Source organism: Megalops cyprinoides, chromosome 4 (assembly GCF_013368585.1).
Source record: "Megalops cyprinoides isolate fMegCyp1 chromosome 4, fMegCyp1.pri, whole genome shotgun sequence".
Lineage (NCBI taxonomy): Eukaryota > Metazoa > Chordata > Actinopteri > Elopiformes > Megalopidae > Megalops > Megalops cyprinoides.
The window spans coordinates 35,175,513-35,190,633 of record NC_050586.1 but is presented as its reverse complement, the minus strand read 5'-3'; the positions used below and the strand labels follow the sequence as shown (position 1 = coordinate 35,190,633).

Below are 15,121 nucleotides of genomic sequence, written 5' to 3'. Positions count from 1 at the left end.
CTCTGTCATTAATGAAAAGGCATACAGGAACTGATTTTTGAGAAAAACACCATTTGTGAAACACAGGAAATGAGCCAACTGCGTTGCAAAAGGAGGGCGTCCGCCCACTTTCAGAGCTCGCGCAAAGCAGCTCGTCCCTCCGGAGAGTGGCCTGCAACGTTTAGCTAAGCAACTGGGCTGGTGCATGGAGCATCCTTATGCAGTGATATCTGACCAGACCTCTGAAGTAACAGCACGTGTTACAGTCACAGCAATACAACATGCTGGGATTTGTTGCATAGGATTGTCATTTCAAAGGACTATTGCATGAAATGGTTTCTAATCAGTGAGCTTAAAAGAATGCTGATATGAAAAGGCTGATCGTTAATAAAAGCTAGACTGATCTGACATAAGCAGTTAGCTGTCAGCGAGATAGTTGGCTTGTTATAAATATAGCCCTTTGAGCTGCCCTGTTTGACTCTGCGAACTAAACTGATTTGGATGTTTCACACCCTCGTGTGCAGGTGGACATAGTTCACAATTAAAACAGAGTGATGGAAAAGGTTAACATTGCTCACTCAACACAGAAGTGGATGACATTATATTGCGATGTGGCAGCTTCTCCTACATTTGATTTATCTCCAATAACAGCTTAAAATAAGCTTGACATTTTTAAAAGCCTGAATTTTACTGTTCAGTGGATTTTTTATAATGGACATGAGGCAGTAAGCAGTGAGAAAAGCGATCAAGAAGCACAAGACAGACAGGGACAGAGAGAGGGGGAAAGAAAGATAGAGGAAGAGAGAGCATACGCCAGCTGCCTCTTTGGTGCATGGTCAGGTCATGCTTAACCCTGTGAGGTCAACATTTTCCTTAAGATGCAGTTCGGCCTTATTACCCCCTTCATAACTACATGATAAAGTCGACGGTAACCTGCCATTAGAGATCTTTAGCCACCGCTAGGCTTGCGTGACAGAATGTGCAACAGTAATAGACCACTGTAATTGGATCACATGTTCCCACCAGAACGAAACCCTCTACAGGTGCGCAGTGAGAGAGCTGCCCTGGACATCAGCCCCCTCGCTGTCAGATGCCAGTCTCCATCACACACACGCGGCCGCTACATCTGAACGTGTAACACTTGCAGCTCATAGCAGCTGGTCCTTGTGAACCTGAGTCTGAGAGAGGGAGATGGGCTATTCCTGGCTTTAAAAATATCCTCTTTCTCAGACGGGGGGAAATCCGTTTGTGAGATTGCTTCCGTCCCATGAGAACGGAAAGGGGAAAAAAAAAATCTTTGAACGGAAGACTAATTTTGCCTCTGCAGCAATACAATAATGCCTGCCTCCATGGGGATAACATCAGAGGAAGAGACTTGCACAATAATTATGCTTGCTAGCACTCATTGCTACTGTATTTTACCAAATGTGCAGTCAATCTGAAGCACTGCTAAATCTAATCCTCCTAGTGTTAGATGATATTCAATGTATTTGTTATCTAATTGTCACCTACATCAAATCTTATTTGGCTTTTGTACTGAGGATTTGCTTTCCAGCTTGCAAAAAGTGCACATCCATTGTTTCATTAAAATAGCAGAGAAAGATATGGAACAGAAATAGACAATCTCACATCTGTATCCTTGCCTTACATATATAACACAACAAATCTATCACAATTTAAAAAATAATAATAATATGTGTAAGACACACCAAACACAGGCATCTACACAAATAAATCCATAATATGTGTAACACACACCAAAAACAGGCATCTACACAAATGTGTACTTTGAGTACTTTTCAAAACAAGTACACTTATTTTCTTGATGGAATGTAAGTTAAATTCCTGTTATACAACTACCCTGATTAGAAGAACAGCTCAAAGCCAGGCAGTCATCCCTTATGTCCAACATCTAGGGTGTTACCGCACCTTCAGCTGAAGCAACATAGCACATGACTGATGTGTGTCATACCAGCTTCACAATCGCTCTGCAATTATGTCCCTAAGAAGGCTGTGGATGAAACATTATTAGAGCCAGTGCGAAATGTTTCACAATAGAGAACTATTGCCTTCCTTGAATTCTTTAGAACATCTAGCCTTACATTTGCTATCAGGGGAAATTCTGAGTGACAGCCGCTCCTTTTCAATTCAGAGAGATAAAAAAACCAAGTGGCTGCTCAACAACTGTCATGCCCACGCCAATTTACCATTCAGTTCTAATGGTCCCTCAAGGGAAACTGTGACATAAATATTGTTTGGACAATATTTGTTAAACCTGGTAAACACCATAAGGTATATCAGTATACTGTATAAGATTCAAGAGTGTTGCGTTCCTTGCTTGCTTGAGTGATGACAGTGACGGATGGTCATTATTATTGATCAAATCTCCCAGCAGGCCCCAGGTGATAATGCAATGCCAGAGCAATGAGGTGTTAACAATTCTCCTTGTGACAAGGCACTGGGACAAGGACTCATTAATTCAGCTGTATTTCCTGCATTAATGCTATTTTGACACCACATGATCAGGTATCAGATATTTTCTGGATCAAGATAAAGGTAAAAAAATGATGTCAATATGAATTTATCATAAATGTATATTAATACATAGTAATGTACATGTGTATGTATGTATATATGTATGTATATATATATATGAAGAAGTACAACATTCATAAAATATTAATTTGGGAAACACTCCATGGAGGAACAGGGAACTGAATCAGTAAAAGGATTAAAGCTAGCCACTGAGTATAAACAGATAATGAAAACATCTTCAGTCTGTACAGATACCTGTCAACCTCATGGCTCAGGGTAGCCTTACGCTGGGTGGGTAAGAGGCGCCCTGCCTACAGTGGGGATGGAGACACGTCCAAGCAAAACTGCGTCGTCTCGAGGAGCAATTCAGAAGGAAGCCTGACAACTGTGCTTCTTGACACTGAACGGAGTGATATTGACACCACAGGCTTTGGCTGTGCATGGCAGGGGCCTGAGATTACTGCTTGACTCGGGCTACGGCGGTAAGCAGATTAAAAGGCAGAGAGCCCGCCTCTCAGCCGCGATCGCGGGCAGGCTTTGCTCAATGGACAGGACGTGCGCAGAAGAGGGGAAGCGGAGCAGTGGAACAGGAAGCGAGGATGCCCTCGGTGCACCGGAGCCGGCACAGGATGGCACCTCCCACGCAAGCATCCTAGTAAACAGCCGACAACCGTGTAAACAGCCCTTAAGCATGTAGCAAACAACTGTGTCATGTGGTTCAGCCTAAAACCAGTGGCTGATCCCGGTTTACCAGCATGTAGGGCTCTACCCTGCACACGATAACGTTTATCATTTTACTCACAAACATGCTTACGCTGGGTAATTAACTTTCATTTTTACAGTATTTTACTTTTATGATCATCATGTAAACTTCATTCTTTTTCATGGGTGCGCTGAACAGTAGCTACTTCTATTATTGTCTGATAATACAACAAGATAATATTTATCACTGCATCTTAGATATAATTTTGCCAGCCTACACAGTCTCATAATAAGTAGATAAATACATTACAGATCCTCTGGTAAGTCTCTGCTAAGATGAACATAAAAACAGGTTGAGAGATTTTTTCCTTAGTGGCAACATTTTATAGTTATTTTTACAGTCAATGTATGCCTTTTTTCATAACATGCATTCAAATGAAAGCATCACACCCACACTATTCTATTGAAGCAAAGGAAAAAAAAAAAAACAGAAAACCTTGGCACACAGGTGACAGTCCTTTAAGGTGTACACAATGTAAGAACATAACCATGAAGTAAAGTACTATGACATCTGTGCATGCCAATGGATAAATGATTTCAAAATTCCAAAGTGAATAGTAGAAAATGACCTATTATGACGACACTGTCTTGCCAAACTGTCTCAGCTACAAGCTGCAATATCTATATGCCTGGAGAAAGGGTGTGTGTCCAAAGGTAACCAAAAGAGTGCTGTGAACCCATCATCCACACATCATCCAGTATTCTGAATTTGCACCCACATACCACATTGGCCCAAATATAACTTAATTTTTCTATCCAAATACAGTCACCTTCAGAATTATTGGCATACACCCTTGATTAATATTAACCAAAAAGGTTATACAAAATATATACTTCCAACACATGGACTATATTTTATTTTATTAATGATTTAATGGAATCAAGCAAAGTTTGATTCCATGAGTATGTCCAAAACAATTGTTACACTCCTTAGGACGGTGAGGAACTTTAGAAAGTAGAATGTTAAGGCAGACTTAATTGTTGGAATTTAGTTTTGAGAATCTTTATAATTTTAATATGTGTGTTTTCAAGGGAGAAAAAAAACTTAAAAATTATTTTTTGTGGTAACGCTAAGTGGTGAAAGGTGATGGAACATGTCAAAAGGAAGCCAGTGGACAGTAAATGTAAAGCAACTGCGATGTGTAGCTAGCAGAGGGGTAGGAAAATAAATACTCCAAGCCCATCTGTAGTGACCATGTTGAAAAAATAGATCAAAACACACAGCAGTTGTGTACATGTGTTTATGTAAAAAAGAACGAGGCAAGTCACGATGGGTCCTATGACCAATCATATCCCTTAGCTTTTGACCAAGAGCTAGCTACCTGAGGCAGTGGAAGCAGACTAATTCCCTAGATGTGTATTACAGGCAGCTAGCAAGTTGGTTTATATCACAGAAGATGGCTTTCAGTGGGGAAAGTTCATCTTGGATTGACGTACAGCCAAAGACTAGGCCTGCAGACACTGCTCACTGAGGCACCATCACCTGTTGAGCTAGGAAATGTCATTGCTAAAACTTCCTAATGTTACATTCTAGTAGGCTACATCTACCAGCATCAGTTCACTGCTATCTAGGTAACACTCTACCACCTTTACTAGCCAGCCAGCTAGCTTGAGCAGCTAATTTCTCGCACCTGCAGACGTAGCCCTATGTAGGGGAGTCAGGCAGATCGAGCAGCGGCAGCAGCAGCGTAAGATATAAGACATAAGGTCTCCGCTTGAGCAAGTCCCCCCTTCTCATGTCTCATAAAGTGGGAGAGGTTGAGATGAGTTTAATGAAAATTGATTATTTGCTTTGCAAAAAAATCAATAAATTTAACCACTCTGGGTAGACTTTGTACAATTATAAAAAACAGAATCACGACAACCACAAGACAGGTCCAGTGGATCTCTGTGTGGGGAAAATAAACTGCAAAGAAAACGCAGGTGATCAAACTTATTACAACATTCATTTTAAGCGCATTATATTATAGTTTAACAATGTCATATCTGGGCAAATAGAATTTAATTTGAGCAAATTCTACAAAACCCCAATTCTGAGCCCTGTAAGAGTAGCAAATGCAATTCAGTGGTGCATTAAAACAGTGTGTATCTACTGTAGACATCTTATTTATATCGCTGTCCAAAACCTGCACCTAATTCCTGCACCCAGCAGCAGCACAGAAGCATGACCTCACCTTGTCAACAGTTCACAAATAACAAATTGCTTTCAGTACAGGAAGTTGTTCTTTGTTTCCCAAACTGATAATATACACTTAGCCATCCCAGAAAAAAAGTATATTGTTTGAATGGCATCCTGTTCAAATCAATAGCAGCTCGGGTCCTATGGGCAGATTTGCCCAACTGGTTCGCACTGGACCAGTATGGTTATTATGAGGAGTGGGGTATTCACGACCCGGGAAGGAGGTGAAGTCTACTCACATCCTGCCATTCAATGCAAGGAAGCGAAGCTAAGCACATATAGAGCGGCACCCAGCGACTCTGCTCCAGTGAGGCCATCAACCACTCAAAAGGAGAAAATTTATGACAACGTTCAGCAGTGCCGAAATGTCCCATGACACAATGGACAACTTCTGCTTCAAGCACCCCCACCGCCCAATCATTCCTTTGCATTAACCACTGGAAAGAACTTTTTGTGCTTTTGCACAAAGCCTACACTTAGCATTGTATGTTTCTACAATTACAATTCCCAGAGACAGATTCCTGTACAGTTCCAATACTAGGTAGTTAATACAAGAGGCTATGTGAAATCCAAAGGAAATGTCAACAGGTACATTCATGAAACAAATTTCTTTCTTTCCTTCCTTAAAATCACTGAGTCTAAAAAGATGTAGGGTAGCCAGAATACATTGTGTAAGGTCTGAATAGTAAGATTACTATTAACATTATTGCTTTTATTGATTATAAGATTTTTAAAGGATAGCTAGATGAAAAAAGGAAAGGGACATCAACATACCATTAAAACGTATTAACTTGTTGCTTGACAAAACAGGACATACACGTATATATCTCTTAACAATCTAATGATTTAACAAGAGGCAGGGGGAATTTTCCCAACTCTTTATTCGACTAAAAAAGCCAGAAAGGTAGACAAAGAGCGGTTGGAAAAATGAACCCCTCATTTAACAACCATTTTTACAGCATATCATTAGTGATGAGAGCACAAAACACATTTTGTAACTGAGTACAACAAAGTCATGAAGTCCAATTAGTATTCTGACATGTCCTCTCCAGGGGGTTCCGCCAAAAGCAGTCCCTACACTAAAACAAAGCTGCTCTTGGCCGTGACTGCTGGCCGCTCACCACAACACAGAGATCTGTGAAAAGGGCACATTCTCCATTGCCCTCAGCACACCACAGCCACACTGCTTTATCCCTCTCTTAGCAGCAGGTTGTGGGGGAAGGCATGTTCGCTTTTGTATGTGATGCCTGGACCAGTACTACGTGCAGGACAAGGGCCCTTGCTGAATACCAGCTGTCATCCAACATTCTCAGGGGCCCCACGTTTACCCAGAAGACCCTGCATCTCATTGGGTAGCGAAACAGCGGCCTTGTCCATCATACGCAGCAGGAACCAACACATGAGAGTGTTCTCACATTAATATATACGTTTCAAATCACAATCAGAACATTTTACAACAAACAACAAGCTGCACTAGATACAAGCTGAAAGAGCAACCTTTTTAAGGCATGCATAGCTCACGCAAACTGAAATTAATATTAACATCTTTGAAAGTACAAATTCAATTTATATTGATGGGAACAGCTGAAGACTGAATATAAATTTGTACTAGAATATATTGCTGTATTGTCTTTATTTTTTAGAACATTAAGTTCATGGGCACCTATGGAGGTAAACAAAGGAAATCATTGTACTTTAAAAGGATTAAATAAAGCGCTAAGGGATCCAGAGAGCTGCATCTCAAACTTTACAACCCATTCAATAAACTTAAGCAATTGGAAGGCAGTAATTCTACCTTGTTGTTTCCAGAGATCTGAATTTCAGAGGAGCTAACAATTCATTAGCTTAACAAAATTAAACTGAATTGATCAACACAGAATGGGAAAGCATGGTCTTTTCTCCCCTTGCATTACCCTTTTAAACATCTATATGTTTAATAGGAGCAGTTCAGGTAGGCTAATGTCCCTTGCTAAACAGTACCAAAACAATGACACACCTGGAAACTGAATTTGCAGCCACAGAGCTGAAGGCGCAATCACTACCCCAGACTATCATCTGAGTGATATATGCTATGTGATCTTTGTGATTGTCTCACAATGAATACGACAGACTAAGCTGTGCCCATAATAAAGGTATTCATAGAGACTGTACAGATGAATTTCAAGCAGGATTCGCAGTGTCATTACAGATAACACCTCAGAGTCTGATGGCCCACGAAAACGCAGAAAGCCGACACAGGAGGGTAACTTGACAGCCAGGCCACTTCCACAAATGTCAGACAAAGGAGAGGAGATGGGGCAGTCTGCGGGTCCTGAGAGGGACGTCATGTGTCAGACCGCGCGACAGAGAGAATGAGCTCAGCGCTCAGCCACAGAGACAGCTGCCTGGATAGAACGAGAAAGCTTGGAGAAAAGCAGCACCGAAAGATGCAGTGCCCGTGTCAGCTTCTCTGCTAGACCTAAAACGGTGAATGTGAACTGAAAACATAAGAATAACCAAAACAGATTATTTCCTGTAGCTATGTTTCCTTTACCTCAAAGCTTCACCTAAATATAGACTTTCATTGTTTTTGACAACAATGTACACTTTCATCATCAAGTAAGTGCCACTTGATCCTTTAACATGCATTCTCTTCCACAGTAAAGAAAGCCTTCCTGAACTGCACTTTACCATTTAGAGGAAACACCAAGATCAGGAAAGGGATCACACTGATCCAGAAAATAACAGACCGGCTAGTTTAACACACAATCCACACAAAATACTGGAATTTCTTTGACGTTGCAAAAGGTCTTGTCTTAAACCTGAACATATACTACAACGGATTTTCCCAAAGGTCCTTCACAAAGTACCACACTGACTACTCTTTATCCCAAAATGATTCAACTAAACTAAAATCTGTGTGAATGAAAGAGATTATCTCTCCTGAATGGAGTCAAACTTGACTTCACCATAAAATACAGACACAGACAGAACTGATATGAGGGATTTCATTGAAGTAAGATGTTATTAGAAGTCTGCCAATAGATCTGTGTTGAAAACGCTGCATATATATTGTGTGTATATACATTACATTCTACATATTGACAATAAAAGTTTAAGGTGAGAATATATCATGGAGAACACAGTACATACAAAATGAAAGAGCGAGGTTCTGCAGTAGATTTAACCCTCAGGAAACAGCCACTGTGGTAAAGCATTATGGAGACATTAAACAGGATGTTGTACTAATATTAAAAACAGGGCACACAGTAGGTAAGAGGAGGTTAAAGCAGAATAACACAACACCTTACATCACAGTTACCAGTGTGTGTTCAGTTTAATCATCATAATGATAAAGATATAGCCAATACATACTACAGAAAAAACACAGAAGAGCAATAAGACTAGACATTTATGAAAATTACTAAAGAGCACAGGAGAAAATCTGTGAAAAGTAAAAAGATTCTCCAATTCAGTACTTAGTGTTGAAGGTTCTAGTTGCTATCACAAATGCTTGTTTTTTTGGTTTCCTGGAGAGAGCAATCCATATTAGAGCTATACTGCCAAACAGTCCGACAAACTGACAAGGTAGAACCTGGCACACAATTTAAAGTCTCAAAGTTCAGTCAAAGTAAAATTACAATGAAATTAGCAACAGCTTCACAGATATTTCAAAAGTCACATTCAATAGGGTTAAAACATCGCTCAAAATACATCAATACACCAACTGAGAGACATTACTGCTAGGCTGTTCTGTAAAGATGTGTAGTATCTGCTGAAAAACATGACATAACCACAAGGCTTCTGGTCAAGTAGTGATATAAGCATTGGAAAGCAATTTCATGCACAACTGCCACCACAATTAAGTGATCTGAGCCAGTCTAATGAGGCATAATGCCCTCACATCAAGAGGCGGAACATGGCACCCAATGTCACCATGTTACACTGGGACCTCAAATGATCACAAGGTACCTTGTGTAGATATTTTCCCACACTTGTTGCTTGCAAAATTATCCAGATAGAATCATGTGGCAGTGAATGCAGATAAAATAATGAAACTCTTAAACTGAAAATGAAAAGCTTAACTGAACACAGGTGATGAATGTGTGAGTAGCATAAAAGACAAACAATGCCTTATGACTTTGTCAGATGCGTAGTAAAAATAGGGATTGCTGGCACTCACAATAACATGCATTTGTTGGCAAAGTATATGTCGCTATTGCTACATCATAAACCTTATGTTTCCACCACGTATCCCATCTGTTAATTCGCAACAGTGACGCAAAATATCTGAAAATAGCAAAAAGTAGGGGGATGGTTGAACCAACAGTCAAGATGAATTTCATCAAACTGTGCCAACACACACACACACACACACACCTCAATATCCTACAAGAAGTGAACGCATAAAACATGTTCAAACCAGAAGCAACATTTTTTGCAATCCACATGGTGCCTGAGTAACACACTGGCTTGCTACCCTAAGACATTACATTTTTCACAGAACATTGAACAATAAGGATAACAAATGCCTGTAAACAGCACTGTATGCCTGAGGTCTGTCACATTCATTTTGCAAGTGCACAGTCCAATCTCTCTCTGTACATGAGTAAATGTTCATGTCAGAGTACAAAGTACCCTATAGCTACATACATCTCAGTATGTTCTCCAGGCTACTTCAGATTATTAATCAGCCTTATAAACCTAGTCTAGAGACAATGGTCAGAATATTTTTACTGCAGCCATGTATAGATGATATAAAGTTCCTGTGGCATCAGAAATATTTTTTGCAGCTGCAATACGTAGTACAAATTCCTGTGATGTTAAAAATATGTCCTTTTCCAAGTAAACCTCTGGCTGGAAAAAAAATGTCCAAAAGTTTATTCGCGTAATGCTCACAGCAGAGGCGTTACTTTCCTCACCAACTAAGGCAAAAGGTTGTAAATGTGAAAACAAGTCTGCCACACACACCTCCAACTATGCTAACAGTCTAACACAGGATGCAGTGCAGAAGAGTGCCAGTTACAAGCCAAAAACATGACCAAGCTCTTAAAATGCAACCTTAATTAAACACTTGGCATGTATGACAACTCTCTTAAAGCTTGATTTTTATTTTTATTTACAGAATATCGAGCCATATTTTAGTTAGCTTTACTCCTAAACTGACGGCTACCAACTGTGTAGCTTTGAGACAGTTAAAATAGTAATATTCCAGAATTATTTTTTTAAAGTATCTACATTCGTTTACAGTCATTTTTCTAATTCAAGAAATAAATCCTCATGTAATCGTGAATAATTTATCAGTCACGTGAAAAGAAAAGAAATCGCAAAAAACTTTACTTGCTGGTGCTTTATTTATACACGTGACTGTAGTGATTCATTTATTTAAATGTTTTAAACCAGAACAGCCTGCCAACCTAACTGTCTGTGGTTCCTGTTTATGTCCAAACAAGTCCAGACTTGACTGCTTTTCAGCCCTTTTAAGTCTGAATCTCTGATGTAACTATGCAACAGTTTGGATTGGTTTACACTTCAACCTCTCTGTGGCCTTTCCAGGAAGGGGCATTCCTAGGCCTGTTAAAAACATAAAGGAGGGTGTGGGAGTTCCTACTCTGATGTGAGATTGTTAAGGGAAGACGTGTTCTACAGAGCTGAAAACATACCCTTAAAAATTCTGTGGATTTCCTGTATGTGGTGCAACACCCAGAGTTCTCTAGCTCTTCAACTGTGGAAGGATCAAAGACTGTGAAACACTTTAAAACTCCAGTCACACAGTAATGAAAAACATGTACGACACCGCAGTTCATGCTACATAAACTGGGGAATGTTCAAATGCTTTGTAAGGTAAAAGCAAACCACAGAAAAACAATCCTTGTTGCATTAGTATTTTGTAGAACTATTAATGTAACTGTGATATTATGAATGGAAATTAGGGAACATTTTATATTTTATACTTTAAAGACACCCTGCAGATGACTAAGTTAGAAAGGTGGTAGCTCTGAGCATAGGCTGTGCTCTACGGGTTCAGAACTGCCCACATCATTTGTGCAGAATGAGCTGGAATCCCTCAAATGTGGAATAAACTGGCTTTCTTCTGGTGAGCTTAGGGGTGGTCAGGTCAGCCAGTGTTCCCTTGTCTCACCTCTCTCAGGCACCCTGCAATTAGTCGTCAAATTTCTTGGATGATGTCAGTGGCAAGTGACATCTAAACTCCAATGAGCACCCACTCCACTAGTGCACTATGTGACTTTTACAGCAAAAATAGCTACTGGCTGTCTGCCAGCGTATCAGAGGACTTTGTATTGCTTCAGGTCTCCTACGCGAATGCCGAGGTTGTCACAGTGACACAAGCCTAACACACAATTGCCCATTCTAAAAGAGGGTTATACAAATGGGGAAAAATACAACACGTAATATTACACAGTGAGGGAACTCACTTAACTGTGACTTTCGATAATGATGTGTGGCTTGGACTGAGTCAGTGAGAAAATCATCTATAACTGTCGCATCAAAACACAGTATGCTACACGTACGCAAGCAGTGGAACGACAGACTGAGAGAGAGACTCCCCCAGTGGGCCAGCAAAGTAGTCACAGCCACTGAAAAGTTCAGTCCTTCTTTTAATAATGGTCCTCTTGGTGTGTTAACACAAGGGCGGGGGCCTCAGCCTCTCAGCATCTGTTCATAAACAAGGTTACAACAGAGACCATGCAGGTTTGTTTTCTCTTTATTCTGTCAGATATCATATTAACTGCAGTAAAAAGGGATCTTGGAGAGATTAAGCCCCTTTATTACAGTGTAAGTAAGATGAAATCCTGGCCTGTGCCAAGTTTTGCACTGCCAGTTGCCAAACACCAGCCTCAGGTCTTCTTTTTGCACTGTAGGCCTGTTCTATTATTGCATCTGCAACAAAAGGCTTCCTTTCACGGGGACATGCTTCATACCCTTATTAGACAACGGGACATCATTTGTGAAGAGGAACTCCACTCTCCCTGAAAGCAGCATTTAGACAATGCTAAATAAGAGCACACATCAAGCTTAAAAATGCACGCATTTTACGCATGCACGCTTTAACATGATGTTTCATCAGGACATTTGTCAAAACCTTTTGTTTATAACTGTACTTCACCATTGCATATCCTGCAGTATAATTACATCCAGTTCCACATAAGGGCCGTGCATTGCAGGATCTTCATAATACAACCTACCTCATAAATCAAGGGCTACAACACAAGGCAGTGTCATACAAACCTAAATGATAAATGCAGATTTTCATACCTATAAGGAAAGTACAACCATGCAAACAGGCAAATGTGTAAAAAGCACCCCTGTGACACATGAAAGCTGTTAAGCCAAATTTGTGCTCTCATTCAGATGAACATGCACAGCCTGCCACTAACAAGCTTTGGACCACAGGATTTAAAAAAAATAAATGTTCTCAGTATGCCACGCTTTTCCCCCAGATATCAGAGTGATATAAGCCACAGAACTGACACGATTAAAGCTTTTGCTTTAAAACGGAAATATCCGACTGTGCTGACATATTCACAGCCCTATTCAAAAGTCCCCCGCATGAAAACATAAGCGCACGTACCACATAATTACCTGAAGCAAACACACTGGATTTTTGTGTAAGGGATACCCCTTACAAAACCTCATACAGGTACATGCTCCCAGTAACTACTCTCCTGTGCTCCTTTTGAGAAGATTTCAGGTTACTGATATCATTATTGATACCAGGTGATAGGATAAATAAGATTACAATTGTTAGCTTACATTATTGTTATCATTGTTTCCATATAAGGAATAATGTATTCTACCAGACATAAACAAAACACTGCAGGTTGCCTATAGCATCAGGATAGCTTTCATGTAATGGATACTGTGTGGTTACTGTCAAATACACCTGCCACAAGATCCAATGTTAGTCCTCCAACCGAAACCTAAGATCTGGAAACAGATACACACCAGCCTTCAGCAATGACAATATAAATTGGTGTAATCTGAACAAACCGGCATTGGGTAAACCTTCTACCCCTTATGAATATGTGAGTCTTTGGCTAAGAGACAGATACTGGGAACATCTGCCATCATCCCTGTTTTAAAAATACAGAATGAAGTGAAGCCCTTTTCCCATTAACTCTCAAGGAAACATTTCTCTCAGATTTAAGGAAACAGCTTTGCTTATTCAGCCTGCCTCCACTGGCTTCCAGCAACTTTAAGGATTCAGCACAAAAAGAGCCATAATTACTGAACACAAAAGGCTTTATCTGAAACACATTTTCAAAAGAAACAGGCTATCTTTCCAGACTATTCTGTTGCACAGATAAACATGACAGTACATAGCAAAAGGAGAAACAAACAGGCTACACAAAAAAGGACACATACTGATCATTTTATTTTTAAGGATGTTTTATGTGCGTCCTTTTCATTATCCAAGCTATGCCATGATAGTCTCCGATAGCACGGTTCCACCTTAATAGCAGGTAAACATTTGCGCTGGGTGGAGGAAGCTCGCTCCATTCACTGGCAAAGAAGGGGCTCCTGCGAACTGTTACACGATCAAAATTAAACAGCAGCCTCTATCGAACGGCATCTTGTACAGATGAATACATCCACCAGCCTCTCTGTATGATGGACGTTCGGTCTTACCGTATAGAGGCTGATCCTGCAGACGGCCAGGGAGAGACGCATGCATTCAGACATCGTCCTCGGCAAGAGCTTTACCCCCGACAACAAGCCGGCCAAAGTAATTTAGTCAGAGGGGAAAGGAAGTGGGAGCAGCGGACGAACGAACGCACGCACTTAAGTCTACCGGAGACCGAGCGCGGCGCGAAACGCACAGCAATGTTACTCCAACTTCAGCCGAGAGGCAGGGAGAAAGAGAGGGCAACCTGTTCCCGTTCATTGAGAAAAAAAAAAAAAAACACACGTCAGAGGGAACATCAAGTAGCAGAGCCTCCAGATTAGCGCCGGGATATCTCCATGGAGATTAAGGGATCAGTGACAATCACGTTCCAAAATAAAACTCAACTGAAATTGGATTAGAGATTATTGACCACCTTCATGATCGAATAGTACAAAAACAACACGACAGGGTCCTGCGAGAATAATAAAAAAAACAAGTTTACTTCTCGCCAACTGTGATTTGCGACCAGTGCGCTTTTTGCAGGTACGCAGTTTGCCTGTGCTGAACCGTTTTCATAAAGCCATCGACCTGTTCCTTCAACTGTATGAATGAGGCAGGCTCCAAACGTCCATTCATCTCGTCTCTTTTCCATTAGCTGTGCTGTCAATGGATAAATTGAGGGCAAACAAACAAACCGAACAATGTGTACAGCCGGGTCCAATAACGAAACCCAGGGCCCTCTTCTACTCTTCTCAAATATTACAATTTGCAGCAGTAATTGGTGTACTTCTGGGTTTTTCTCCTCTCGTCTCTTAAGGCTTACCGATCAGCACAGAAGGAAAAACAGCTGTTCGAGAACTGAGTAATATCCAAGTTTATTCCCTTTTTATTGATTTCATATTTTTATACATAATGGGAAAACATCGTGTAGCCCTATCAGACGGGGTTTTCTGTTACGATATGCTGAAGAAAAAAAGGAAAAATCAGTTATCAGACTATATCACGATGCTGTGATATTTAATACCCATATATTTAATTAACTTAATTGTTTGCAATGA

General features: G+C 40.4%; 1 protein-coding gene across 2 annotated transcripts in view; it reads right to left on the bottom strand.

The window, feature by feature from the left end:
- arl15a (ADP-ribosylation factor-like 15a) overlaps window positions 1–15,121 on the bottom strand; it is a 109,047-nt gene that overhangs the window by 86,452 nt on the left and 7,474 nt on the right. Inside the window, exon 1 of one of the 2 annotated variants that reach the window (XM_036527045.1) lies at window positions 14,087–14,327. The exons of the other annotated variant lie outside the window; for it this stretch is intronic. Coding sequence (XP_036382938.1) covers window positions 14,087–14,140 — 54 coding nt within the window. The 5' untranslated portion in view covers window positions 14,141–14,327. Of the gene's footprint in view, window positions 1–14,086; window positions 14,328–15,121 lie in introns of those variants that run through there. 2 annotated transcript variants of the gene reach the window in all.